The sequence below is a fragment of the Alosa pseudoharengus genome, unplaced genomic scaffold (genome assembly GCF_046254945.1).
Source record: "Alosa pseudoharengus isolate Yale_2024_CS ecotype anadromous, Long Island Sound unplaced genomic scaffold, YU_APseudo_1.1 YU_APseudo_1.1_scf_22, whole genome shotgun sequence".
Lineage (NCBI taxonomy): Eukaryota > Metazoa > Chordata > Actinopteri > Clupeiformes > Clupeidae > Alosa > Alosa pseudoharengus.
In genome coordinates, this window is record NW_027468680.1 from 17,917,697 (window position 1) to 17,930,763 (window position 13,067).

The 13,067-nt window shown below is 42.0% G+C and overlaps 1 protein-coding gene across 1 annotated transcript in view; it reads right to left on the reverse strand.

Annotated features, from left to right (window-relative positions):
- Positions 1-4,339: 4,339 nt before the first annotated feature.
- sptbn5 (spectrin, beta, non-erythrocytic 5) overlaps positions 4,340-13,067 on the reverse strand; it is a 58,370-nt gene continuing 49,642 nt past the window's right edge. The window contains exons 59-70 of the mRNA XM_076300145.1: positions 9,776-9,993; positions 9,110-9,296; positions 8,366-8,542; positions 7,863-7,970; positions 6,807-7,745; positions 6,523-6,591; positions 6,203-6,286; positions 5,955-6,043; positions 5,310-5,423; positions 5,002-5,114; positions 4,724-4,816; positions 4,340-4,470 (exon numbers count right to left, since the gene is read on the reverse strand). Coding sequence (XP_076156260.1) covers positions 4,340-4,470; positions 4,724-4,816; positions 5,002-5,114; positions 5,310-5,423; positions 5,955-6,043; positions 6,203-6,286; positions 6,523-6,591; positions 6,807-7,745; positions 7,863-7,970; positions 8,366-8,542; positions 9,110-9,296; positions 9,776-9,993 — 2,322 coding nt within the window. The remainder of the gene's footprint in view (positions 4,471-4,723; positions 4,817-5,001; positions 5,115-5,309; positions 5,424-5,954; positions 6,044-6,202; positions 6,287-6,522; positions 6,592-6,806; positions 7,746-7,862; positions 7,971-8,365; positions 8,543-9,109; positions 9,297-9,775; positions 9,994-13,067) is intronic.

Genomic DNA, 13,067 nt, shown 5'->3' on the forward strand with positions numbered 1-13,067 from the left:
TAGTAACTAAAGGCACTTGTAAATGGACTTCCAAATCTTGTTATGTCTCGATATCGATATTGATCGATATTGCTCATTGCGTCAGGGGCATGTGAACATTTTACTTGGTAATAAAAGACTTGTGTAGCAGCCCAGTTCACTGAATCATGCCTAGAACTTCGTGATGTGTACCGACAGATAAGCGAGTCTCGGTGTAAGCGTTTATTCTGGAGACCCAGCGCCTTCTGCATGGTGCGTAAACCCTTACCAACAACGTGATACTTTAAAGTAGAGACCTTGCAGCATCACTTAATGTGAATCGTTAGCTGCCAGCGCTGTCTTCGAGCTTTGCATGTTTGCAGAAATAAACAAACACATATATTTGTCTTTGACCTTTTGTATAAATCAGAAAAGTGCACCTTTTCTCAAGTCACCCCCATGCTCAAGAAAGTACATTTCTTTATATAGGACAACTGAACGAAAAATACTTGCCAATGAATGAATGAACAAAGGAAGGAATGAATGAATGAACGAACGAACGAACGAACGGATGGACAGATGGATGGATAGATGAAGGGACGGAGATATAGGCCTATGATCATTCATTAGAATGCTGTCATTACAACTGGTTTAACCCTGGAGTAGCATAACATTTCTTTCCAGTCTCGACATTGTAATACAGGCTATATCAAGAGCCCTAATTTGCCCGAAAAAAAAACACAATTGGTTGACAATGTATTATTACTTCAATTAACCTCCTAATATGAGGTAACTCAACTTCTCCACTATAACTTATTGCTATGAGGATTTTATGAAGTAACCAATGATATGCTATACAGCCTATAATGAACAGATGTAGCTAATATTTTAAGGATTCTCACATCACACTGCTAATTGGGAATACGGTGATGTTGTCTTGTGGCATACAGGCATTATTTCCCAAAATGCTTGTTACACATTCCATGGTGCTCAGACAAACGTGTAGCATGATAATTAAGTGATGAACGGATTTTAAAAAACATATGTGCTTGCTCATGGACAAAATATCTACAGGTCTATCAATGTCACCTAAAGGCATGGCAATGCTTCGCTCGGGACCTGTATACCACAGGATAGTTTTGAGTTTTGTCCCCTACATTTTGCATTAAGCCACTATTTTATAAAATGTGATTTTAAGTTTTTCAATTTAGTCGGTATTGAAATGGCATGACATAGTCTTAAATTAGACTGACATATGGCATGTGTTTTCATGAATGTGAATAGAATGCTTATGCAAACAGTAGCTCAAACGGCGATGCCCCATAAAATAGGTAAGCCTATTCTATAGGCTACTGTAAAAAAAAAAAATCCAAACAAAAGCGTGGCCAAAAGTAGCCTACATGTATTGGTTTTACTGCTACCGGGGGTGTTCGGTAGCCCACTCATAATACATTGTTTGTAAACATATCACTTACATAAACAGTAATTGTTCACCTTTAAGGGATAGGCTATGTCGTCTGCAATAAGCTACACAGGCAGGGATAGGCTACAGCCTAGAGCCCACATAGTGGTCTTAATTCCAAAGTGTATAATTGGATCGCCCTCTGGCGGTAGCCATTCCACCAGCTCCTCTTCACACATTTGTGGACGCGATCTGTCACAGACTTGGATGGAGAACTGCAGATACAAACCGGAGGCTCCATTATAGACATCAATCAGTCTACTCATTTTATGTTCTTTTGCAAGACTGGCGCACTCGTCAGCTTGCTCCCGGACTGAACTGTTTAATTCAATTAAACGTTGAGGATTGGTATAAAAGTTATTACATTTGAGCGTTAAGCTAAATCTATGGCAGAAAAGAAAACAACCATAAAACCCGACTCTCTGATCTCTCCTGTCCTAATGTCAGTGACTTAATATGGCCTTTGTTAAACGTGACTTTATAAATAGGCTACCGTAGGCTACTAGAGGCTGATAACATTTTTGAAGAACATATTATTTTAGTTCATATTAGATTATGTCTGAATAAATATTTTAGTGCGTTTAAGGTTCGTTTCTTTTGTTTGTCAGCTCGGTATCGGAATATTTTCACAAGACGAGGTGGAAGAGAGCACAGTGGCAGACGGCAGTGGGAATAGGGTAGGCAGAACTCACGGACAGGATATGGCTATAGACGGTTGAGAAAGATCTTGGCTATAGCTTTCAGGATTTATTTTTCACTTTGAGAGATAGGACACCTGAACCTGGCAGAGGTCTGCGCTCTTCGAGTGGCCAGTTTGGTTTATGTATCTTAGAACAAAGAGAAAAAGTGTGGCTCGTTTGTAGTCCAAGTGTAGCAACAGAAACAAAAATGTTTAGGTTAGGTGACACTATAAAAATATACTCAATGACGCACCACAACCAACAATAATAACAATACAAATTTAAAGTAGGCTATAGACCAAACCAGCGCAGCCCTCAAGGTCAGATGAATCAGATGAGTTCACACAGAACTCAAAATACATTAGGCCCTTCAACTTCCATAATGTTTCAAAAGCATCGGGGAATGCGGAAAAAATCACTCTGAAAATGGTTAACACAGTTTTTCTTCACAAATATTTGTGTTATAGGCCTACCAACTTTAGACCATTTGAAATACAATTTAACCGAGTTAACGAACATGTGCTTTCTGTTGTCTTGCAGTGAATAAAGCCTATTACATGCGTTTGTTTGTAATTAAGTTAATGATGTAGGCCTAAACGTAAAACTGTTTACCAAATTATTTATGTATGACTAATTATCGTGTGTAACAATAAGAGGGAAAATGTAAAGAAACATTTTACTCTTGACATGTCCTATCAGTTGTAGCCTATTTATTATTTCAGACAACCTAACCAAGCCTACTTAGTAGAGCATTTCAGCGAAGCTGTTGCCTGTTGAGGGTAACCCTAAACAATGCAAAGGCCTGATAACCTGCAATGTGGGCTACTACAAAATAGCAAAGGCCACTTAGTTTACTGGAAATCGAACTTTAGCACTACCGTTCAATTAAATCGAAGCCAACTTAAACAGTTGGCTACACCGATAGATAGTAACCATTACTGACGCAAGATATTTCTTGACTAACTAAAAAGGGTTGCTGGCAATTTCTGTCTGACAAAAAAACCCTCGTCCAATGGTGAACTTTTGAACTCACGTTCTCTCAAGAATCTGTATGGTCTCTAGCGCCCCCTAGCTCTATGCACAACATTATAGTCTGCCAGCGTGATCAGCTTGCACTTAACAGAACAAAACTGCTACGAGCGCGTCTATCAATGGAAGGGCATTTCCAGAAAACATACTGATTTCCACTTTGGCATTGCCTATTAGGCCTAAGTGATTACACTTTTCAGGGGAAGACCACATAGTGCCATCATAACTTAGGAATAGGATGACAAACTTGCTTAATGTGAAATGGCACAATTATCGATTACTGAGCTTCGTGTACAAACTTTTTTTTATTGTTTTCTACATAATGACAGTATCCTTTTAGCCTACAACTTGCTTGTGAAATAAGAAATGCCTGCACCTATGTCCACGTATTTGATGGAGATCCATTTGGATTAAAATGTATATTTTACGCACATATTGGTGGTAGTAAACGTCTAATCCAGTATGTACTAAAATTGTGACATCCTCATACATGAGCAAATAAACACAGCGGTTGTTAATAATGATTTATATTCTTATATTTTGTGACCAAATCAATGATTAATGAATGAAATGAACCAGCATAGATTCTGCACCTGCCTTTATAATATTAAACATAAGACACGTCAAGAAGGGAACGAAAAAATGCAGTTGTCCAGCTGCGCTGATAAGGCCACACAACTTCCAATATGGTCAGAGAAACCACACTTTTGGCCGAATAGAAAACATTATATGGCTCAGATCATGGAATATGGATCAGAATCTCACGTTTTCAATATTTGTTAATTTATTAATTTAATTTAAAACTGATTTAAAAACAGTTCGCAGTTCGAAAAATAAAACAATAGCAACATACTTCACCTAAAAAGCATATACCAACAAATATATAGGCTGTGATCACACCATATAGTTTCTATTCTTTTCAAGATTTTGATGATAAAATAAATACATTTTGAAATATATTTCCATGTAAACATGCGCTTGATCATTTGATTGAAAAAACGAATCACCCAGCTTCTTTTGAAAATCACTGTTTTAAAATCCGGTCATATTTTATTCAGGCCAGATGTAGTATTTTAAACACTCTTTCTGAAAATTATAACAAAGGGAACCGGAAACCATCACAGTTAGCCTAACTATTGCGGTTTTAAACTAAGTGCCAGTGATGAGCGACTGTGGGCTGCGTGGATGCCTGTCGCCCTCTTGTGGCGGATCATTTCTTAAAGAGTTTCTTGAAGACGCTCTTGTTTTTCGTTTTGTCCTTTCCGCTTGTGTCTGTGGGGGGCTGAGGGGGTGGGACGGAGGGAGGAGTGTTCCTGGACAGTGTGCTCTTTGGAGGATCCCCTGTAACAAACACATGAAAACATATGCAACTCAGCACAAAGCAAAAGCTTGCCCATGTGGATGCACACACACACACAACGCTGAGGGGTTGCATAGAGCACACCTGAAGCCATCACTTTGTGAACAGTCCAAGTAATCCTGAAAATAATTATGTAACGAGGATTGTGTTTGAAGCAATGTCCAAGGCTATTATGAGTTTGGAAACAACAATGATTCATTGCTCATCTTGAAGACTGAGTGGCGATGAGCTTACCCATATCTTTGGTATCATCATGATAGCGGTGTACATTGTAGTAGGTGTGGGGGGGCTTTGGTGGCGGCTCTCTGGCCATCTGTCCATTCTCAGCTACGAAACAGACTGATGTTTCAAATATGCAGGGGCAGCTTTGCAACTAGTGCATGTGTGTTCTGCATGCACATAAATATACAGTGTGGGTATGTGTGTGTGTGTGTGTGTGTGTGTGTGTGTGTGTGTGTGTGTGTGTGTGTGTTTGTGTGTGCGTGTGTGTGTGTAAAACTCTGTCTCACTACCTTGTGCTTGATTGGCCAGAGCGTTTGGCCTGTCTGTGTCAACAGTGTCTGGATCAGCTGGTGTTGTGGCGTTCGCCTCGGCAACCTCCCTCTGCTGAAGTGATATATTTTTCCTACAAATTATAAAGAGATGGGGAGATTGAGGCTGTGAGGCTCTGAGGTTGGATGTGCAGGTGTTTTTGTTCAACTCCATTACAGCACTTTCTTTGGAGACCATAAGCTTATGTGAGGCTGGGGCCCCATGCCATCATGAAGCAGGAGAATGAAGAGCGGAGCACTTTATTACTTCATGTGTATTTTTTTTTTACCCATAATGCTCCTGAGAGGTGGTGGGTGAGATGCTCTCCTTGAGTTCCTGGGCCCACACTTTCCATTGGTCATCGCTCTCAGCAGAGAACATGTAATGACTTCCGTCTTCCAATCTGCAGAGAGAAAGAGACAGAAAGAGAGAGACAGACAGAGAGAGAGAGGGGGGGGGGGGGGTAGAGGAGGAGAGTGTGTGACAGAGTGCATTTAACTTAACTGACCTCAAGCCATTCATGAAACTAAGTAGACAAAAAGCATAATAAATCCATGGATGATAATTAAATAATTGAAATATAAATAAAAAAAATGAAAAGTGAACAAATGAGTTAACCTCAAAATACTTTTAATTGATAATTATTTTAAGAATATTTATCATGTCTTCCAATGTGTGCAGGTGTAGGGAGGATGTACTGTAGGTCGAGCTTAAATTGCAAACAAAAACTGATATCTAGTCAATTAAATAAGTAATCAGTCATTTCAAATGTGCAGGTAGATGTAATTATGTATAACATTATGTATACATGTACTAATGGCATGTATATTTCGTACTACAGGAATGCATTGGCTAGGTGCAAACATTATGTATACATGTATTAATGGCATGTATATTTTGTACTACAGGAATGCATTGGCTAGGTCAAACTTACATTATTTTGAAGGTGTGCTCCTTTCTTCGGTAATAAGGGTTGTCTTTACATATGGCATTTTTTAAACCAATAGGAGGAAATCGTGTGTTCTGTACATTCTGTAATCACACAAAAGAAATTGTGCTTGAGCTCATGGTGAGGCTGTGTCCACCTCTCTCTGTGTGTGTGTGTATGTGTGTGTGTGTGTGTGTGTGCGTGAGTGAGTAAGTGTGTGTGTGTGTGAGAGAGAGAGTGTGAGTCAGTGTCACCTCTTCAGAAGCATCCTGGTCTTTAAACAAGTTCAGAGTCTGCCCCTCCAGAACAGCATACACGGCCTCCCAATTGTCTACACCCTGACACACACACACACACACACACACACACACACACACACACACACACACACACACACACACACACACACACACACACACACACACACACACACACACACACACACACACAAACACATACACATACACACAATGGATTTACAGCACACTCTCTTGATGGGAAATGATTATTTCTTGGGAGAGAGACACAGAGAGATAGAGAGAAGAGTAATTTTTAAGAGTAGATAATATCTTACTTTGGTTCCTCCATGTTTCAGTCTAATTTCCAACATTCCTTCCATACGTACAGCGGAATCTCTGTTTGGCTGTGTGTAGAAACACACTCATCCATCAGATCATTCAATGTTCAGCATAGTGTGCGTGTACACATGTACACATTTGTGTGTGTGTGTGTGTGTGTGTGTGTGTGTGTGTGTGTTTGTGTGTCATCAAGAAAGAGAGTGTGTTCAATAGTGTTCCTACAGCTGTTTATGTGGTAGTGAAACTTTGTATGGAAGGTGTGAACTGTGTGATAACCGACCTGTTTTCGAGGAGCAGGCTTCGGCTTGGACTTGGCAGCCTCCTCTGGTAGGTCCTCCAGTCTCGGAGATGAGTCCGGTGAAGTGGACAGTAGCTCTTGGGATGAAGAAAGTGAATCAGAGCCAGACGACACCACCGCCAGCTCAGGGTCTGTGGAAGCAGGGGCTGGTTCCGGAGGACATGGAGACTCCGGACGGGCAGCAACTGGCTCAGCATGTTGCAGTGGAGCCTCGTCAAGGTCAATGGAGCGTTCAAGATGGTCAGGAGACTTAGAGGCTTGTGAAGCCAGTTCAGGCATTTCCTCAGACCTGGAAGGCTCAGCAGTAGCGAGCCCAGAGTGGTCTGTATTCTGAGAGGATTGTGGGGATGGTTCATTTGAGACAGGCGACTCAGAGGACCTAGGGGCTGGTTTGGGGGGGTCTGCATCTAGCCTCTGCTGCTCAGAGGGCACTGATTTCAGGTTCTGGCTGGATAGCCTTGGCTTTGGGGCGAGGGGTGGCCTCTCTCCAGGAGTTACACCTGAAGATAGCTCCCGCTCACGGGAAGAAATCCGGGATGCATACTGTATCTCAGATATGGATGTGGGACTACCAGAGGGCTGCTTTTCTGTAAAGCTGGTAGACTCTGAGAATTTCTCCGACAACGTTGCCGATCGTCTGGACTCAGGCGAGGTGGACCTTAGTGGAGATCGAGAAAGTGAAGCTGGCGTGCTGGAGGAGGCCAGCGAGGGACTCTTAGGAGGGGCCTTACTCAGGAAGTGTGCTGTGGGGATGGAGGCAGAGGCTGGGGGATCGCTTTTACCCTTGCTGCTGCTCCTGAGCACAGAAGGCACGGTGGTCCGAGCGCTCGGAGTCGGAGTCAGAGTGAGGTCCGCCGTCTTGTGTTTCAGTGAAGAAACTCGCACAGGCGTCTTTTTGGACTCGCCAATTCTAAGCTCAATCTGAAAGAAAATCAAATACGACAATGCCTTATTTTTTTTTTAGAAATCATTTTTTGTTATTGTTGTTGCCATCAACCCCATGGGCCACACGCTGGAAAGGTCGTTTTTTTTCCTGACCTGCAGCTTTCTCTCTTTTAAGGCGTTGAATCTTTCATTCTGGGCCTCAATCATGGCCTCCAGGTCCTCCTGCTTCTTCAGCAACTCCAATACATCTGACACAGAGTCCTGAGAGACAGAGCAAAGTGTGAACCTCCACATCTAAACCCTAGATCGCTCTGAACAATGGCAATCACTGGGGCAGGTGAAAGTCAAACCACACTTTGACTATCAGACATACTGAAAGTTAGTTCTGATACATCCTAAAGCTGCTGCCAAGCTGGTTGTTGGACTGTGAGTTTGAAAACCTACTAGTTGTCACTGCTGCAGCTATACACCTGTTTAGTACTGGTTGTGCATGTGATTGAGCCCTGTGTGTGTGTGTGTGTGTGTGTGTGCTTTGTATCTGTTTTGTGTGTGTGTGTTGCTTCTGTGTATCTGTGTATGTATGCATGTGTATGCATCTGTATGCATATATGTGTGTGTGTGTGTATCTGCATCTGTGTATTTGTTGGTGCTCCTACCCCGTAGCTGTGGGCCTTGAGGCCGCCCTCATGGGCGCTGAGCCAGCGCTCGGCCTGCTCAAGCTCCCTCTGCAGCTGCTGCAGCTCCTGCTGATAGGCCAACAGCTGCTGCTGCTCCTCCCAGCTCTCCTGCAGAGTCTGCTCCAGCTCCTGCAGCTCGACCACGCGCTCCTCCAGCTAGCACACACACACACACACACACACACATGCACGTACACACACACATGCACACACGCACACGCACATGCACACAGGCATGCACACACGCACACACACACACACACATACACACACACGCACACGCACACACACACACACACACAAACAGTTACAAACACCTCCAAATGCCAATTAATGGTCCAAGCGACAACTGTCTCTCAACAAAAAATATTGTTGTCGACAGATGTCATGGCGCTGTAGGATTTCAGTCCTGCACGAGCAACACACTGTCAAATAGAACATCTCCTAAGTTCTATGGTAAACAGACACACACTGTGACAATGTCTGCATAGTTTCATATTTTTTGATGTACGCAACAAGCTCTACATACAACATACACCCTATAGCAGACACAAATGTTGTCTCTTACGACATATTTTGTTAATCGACACTTGTCACCTGGACCATAAATTAGCCTTAAGAATACCTACATAAGACAAATACAGATGGGAAAACACTCTCTCAAAGATGTAGTTTTTCAACATGCACACGCACACACACACAAATATTGGCCACAATACTAACCTCTTGGCACATGAATCCTTCCCGTATGAGACTCCGCCCCTCATTTTTGACAGACTCTGATTGATCCAGCTGTCTGTCAATTTGAGTGCGGTACTCCTCATGCCTTTTGATCAGCTGCTCCAGGTCTCCCAGCTCACTCCCCACCCCCTCCCCTCTCACCAGGGACAGGGTCTCCCTCATCCACGTCCTGTAACAGCAGTTAATTAGCATCCAGATAGCACTCCAGCTGTGCCGAAAGCTAATGGCATTTGAAATTGCGGTAAGATTTTTAAACATGGCATTTTCAAAAGAGAAACACATTAGCATGACAAGGAAGAGATATGATTGTAGTGCACAGTCATTGTCACATTTCAGCTGTATTATGCCATTTGCTTTTACATTTTCAGTATCATCACTCTTATATTTTTATCCCAGAAGACTGAGTCTTGCATAGAGATTATAGAGACACAATCCAAAGAAGATAGCATCACACCAAGCTGAAACCTGCTAATTAAACCTTAGGCAAAGCACTGCCATGTTCAAATTGCTACTACCTACAAACTTCTCAAGATATCCAATATACAACAGGCACTCTGTGTGGATGAAACATCAGAGTGGCTTTGGCTTGATCCTGAGTCTGCATTTGATGAGACTGAAGGGGGGGGGGGGGGGGGGTTGCAGACGTACACTAGCTGCCTCCAGTCGGCAAGGTATCTCTGGACGGCCTCCGCCTGCCGTAGCCTCTGGCGCCGCTGGCTGGCCTTGGCCTGCAGGCTCCCCCAGCAAAGGGTCACCTCCTGCAGCCGCTCCCGCACGCTCTCCCCCACCTGCGGCAGCCGGCGCACCAGGTCCGCACCCTCCTCCTGCCGACGCTGCACCTCCTCCTCAATCACCAGCAGGTCTCTCTGACCAAGGGGAGAGAGGGAGGGAGACACGTTAAAGAAATTACATCTTTTTCATGGCAGTTTTTTATTTAATGATAGGCTATCTGTGCTTGCATTGTACCTTGTTTGTAAGTTGCTTTGGAGTAGGGCAGGAGTGAGAATAAATTAAAGGGTGATTGTAAAGAGAAAGAGAGAAAGAAAAATGGGAGGGGGGGATAGAGAAGGAAGGAAAAAGGAAGAGAGGTTTTGATGTAAAGATGTGTGAGGAGAGGAAGTAGAAGAAAAAGGATGGGGAGAGTGATAACGGTTAAGTAGTGAGGCTGAAAGGTAAGGAGAAATTCGGCACGGGTGAAGCTGACCTTGAAATGAATTCATACTCTGAAGAGTATATGGAACTCCAAACATGAGGTGTATAAAAATCACATGTAGTAAAGTGCAAGTTTGTAAGTGTACTTGTTTATCAATCATTAGTGATAAGCTGTCCTATGGTGCTACATCTACATCTCCCAGAGATATTCACTATTTATTTCACAAATTGATGTTAACATTGTTTATGTCCAAAAAAGTTGGAACACTGTATAAATGTAAATAAAAACAGAACGCTATGATTTTCAAAAAACATGTAATCCCTATATTTTATTGAGATTAGTGCAACATATTTTTTATTGTTTAATATGCACAATATAATTGTATTGTATTTTTGTTTGGAAAATGATTGCTCATTCCTAATCTGATGCCAGCAACACATTTGTAAAAAGGTGGGACAGGGGACAGAGGCTACATAATCACCTCATGTTTTAACAACAGTCTCTTAACATTTGGACACTGATGAGGAGACCAGTTGCTGGAGTTGAAAAATGGAATCCATTCTTGACTGAAATATTTGATCATCTTTGCTGTGTTTTTCTGTTCACAACAAATGTGATGGGTCTGGACAGCAGGCCGGCTATTTTAGCACCCAGACTCTTCTGCTTTGTTTGGAGCCATAGTGTTAGCCCGGGCAGCAAATTAAATTTGCTGCCGCTAGGGTGCGTCTAGATTTCTAGGCTGCCATAGTGTGGGAATATGTGCAGAATGCAGTTTGGTATTGTTTTCCTGAAATATTCAATACCCTTCCTGAAAAAGACACTGTCTAAATGGTAGCCTATGTTGCACAAACCTTTTAGCATTAACTGTGCCTTTTCTATGTGCAAGCTGCCCATGACATATAGGCACTAATGCAGTCCCATACCATCATAGATACTTTTGAACTGTGCACTGATACGTTGGGTGGGGTGGTTCCTCTCCTCTTTAGCCTGGAGGAGGCGAAGTCCATGATTTCCAAAAATAATTTTAAAATTTAATTGGTCTAACCACAGCACAGTTTTCGTCTTTGCCATGGCCTATCTTACATGTCTCAATATGGTTTCTTTTCGACATATTAAGACTTTTAACCAGCATTTGTGGATGGAGTGACAAACTGTGTTCGACACTAATTATTGGAAGTTTTCCTGAACCCATGAAATGATTTTCATCATAGAATCAGGTCATTGCCATCCAAGGCCCAGAAGATCATGGTCATCCAATATTGTTGTCAACCCCTCCATTGCATAAATTTTTTTGTAAATGGAATTATATGTTTGCTAATTATTTTACACACCCCATTACAATATATATATATATATATATATATATATATATATATATATATATATATATATATATATATATATATATATATATATATATATATATATATACACCTCCATATAACAAATTCAAAATAGTTACATTACATGTCATTTCAATAAATATGATAAATGTCAAGTGCTTATTGACAATGAAAGCTTTGAAAAACCCATAGTTGCACATGACGTTCATAGAATTTTGTTTGCTCTTTGTTTTGCGGTAACTCGGATTATAACGTCACAATGATCTCGCAGATCTAATGTTGTTCTTTCATTCTTTTCAATATTTTTTAGTGTAGGCTAGGTTTTGATTTTTCAAGAAGCGAGGACCGACAGGCAAATCATTACCGCATCCCTGAGCGGGGGCGGTCCGCTTCGATGGAACACCAACGGAAAACTAGTTGTCGAAGCAAAGCCATATGTTTTACACAGTTTCATTAATCTACGTTTATTGAGGATTAAGTCTATTCTACAATGTTGAGTGACACTGACAAGGCTGGCATGGCACCTCTCCAGCTCTCCGGCAAGAGACTCCAGATGGAGAGCGCAGAACTTCAAAAGGCCCACGACTCAGCGGCAGAACGGAATCGCGTTCTTTGTCGTGATAACCTGAATTTGAAATTGGCAATCCGAAGACTGTCACCACAACTTCAAGAGATTGATCTTAAACACGAGGATCTGAATAAGATGCGTTGTGCTTTAGAAAAAGGCACCGAAAATCTCAGTAGATTACAGTCTCAACAGAAGGCATTGGAGACGAACAATTCTGACCTCAAAGACGAGTTAGAATCTCGTCTTGGAGAACTGTCAATCCTCAGACGTATTAGAGTGACAGACAAGGAGCAAATTCAAAATCTCAGTAGTTGTGCAAGCACACTTGAGTACCAAAATGCACTCGGACAAAACTGCGTTCAGCAAAAGTTGGAAGACATAAGGCAGAGAGATGCTGCTCTCGAAGAACTGAACTCGGCCATGCAAGAGCGCTCGGAGTTTGTCAAAGAGTGGAATGAGAGAGAGACAAAATTAAAGGTCGAGGTTACCGAAGCAATACAACCAACGCAGGATATCCTAACATCTTTCGGAACATGTCAGACATGGTGTTTCTCAAAACCCCAATTTCCTCGTAAATACACCAGACAGCCTAGTTTTTTAGAAGAACTGAGCCTATGTCAAGACAGACCACCTCAGGAAACACCACCCGAGGCCTCAGGAATTGTAAGTTAGTTTTTTAAATCATTTTATCAGCAGTATAGCCTAACCACCTCAAATTGTAAAGTGTGAATACAAATTTAATCCCAATGAAATTCTCCGCAACTAATTGGCCAATCGCAGTAAAAATTAACCTAGTCCTGTGTTAAAAATGCTGAATGATGAATGGTGACTTGCGAATTGGAATGGGTTGTGACTGTTATGTCGCTTTACAGGTGC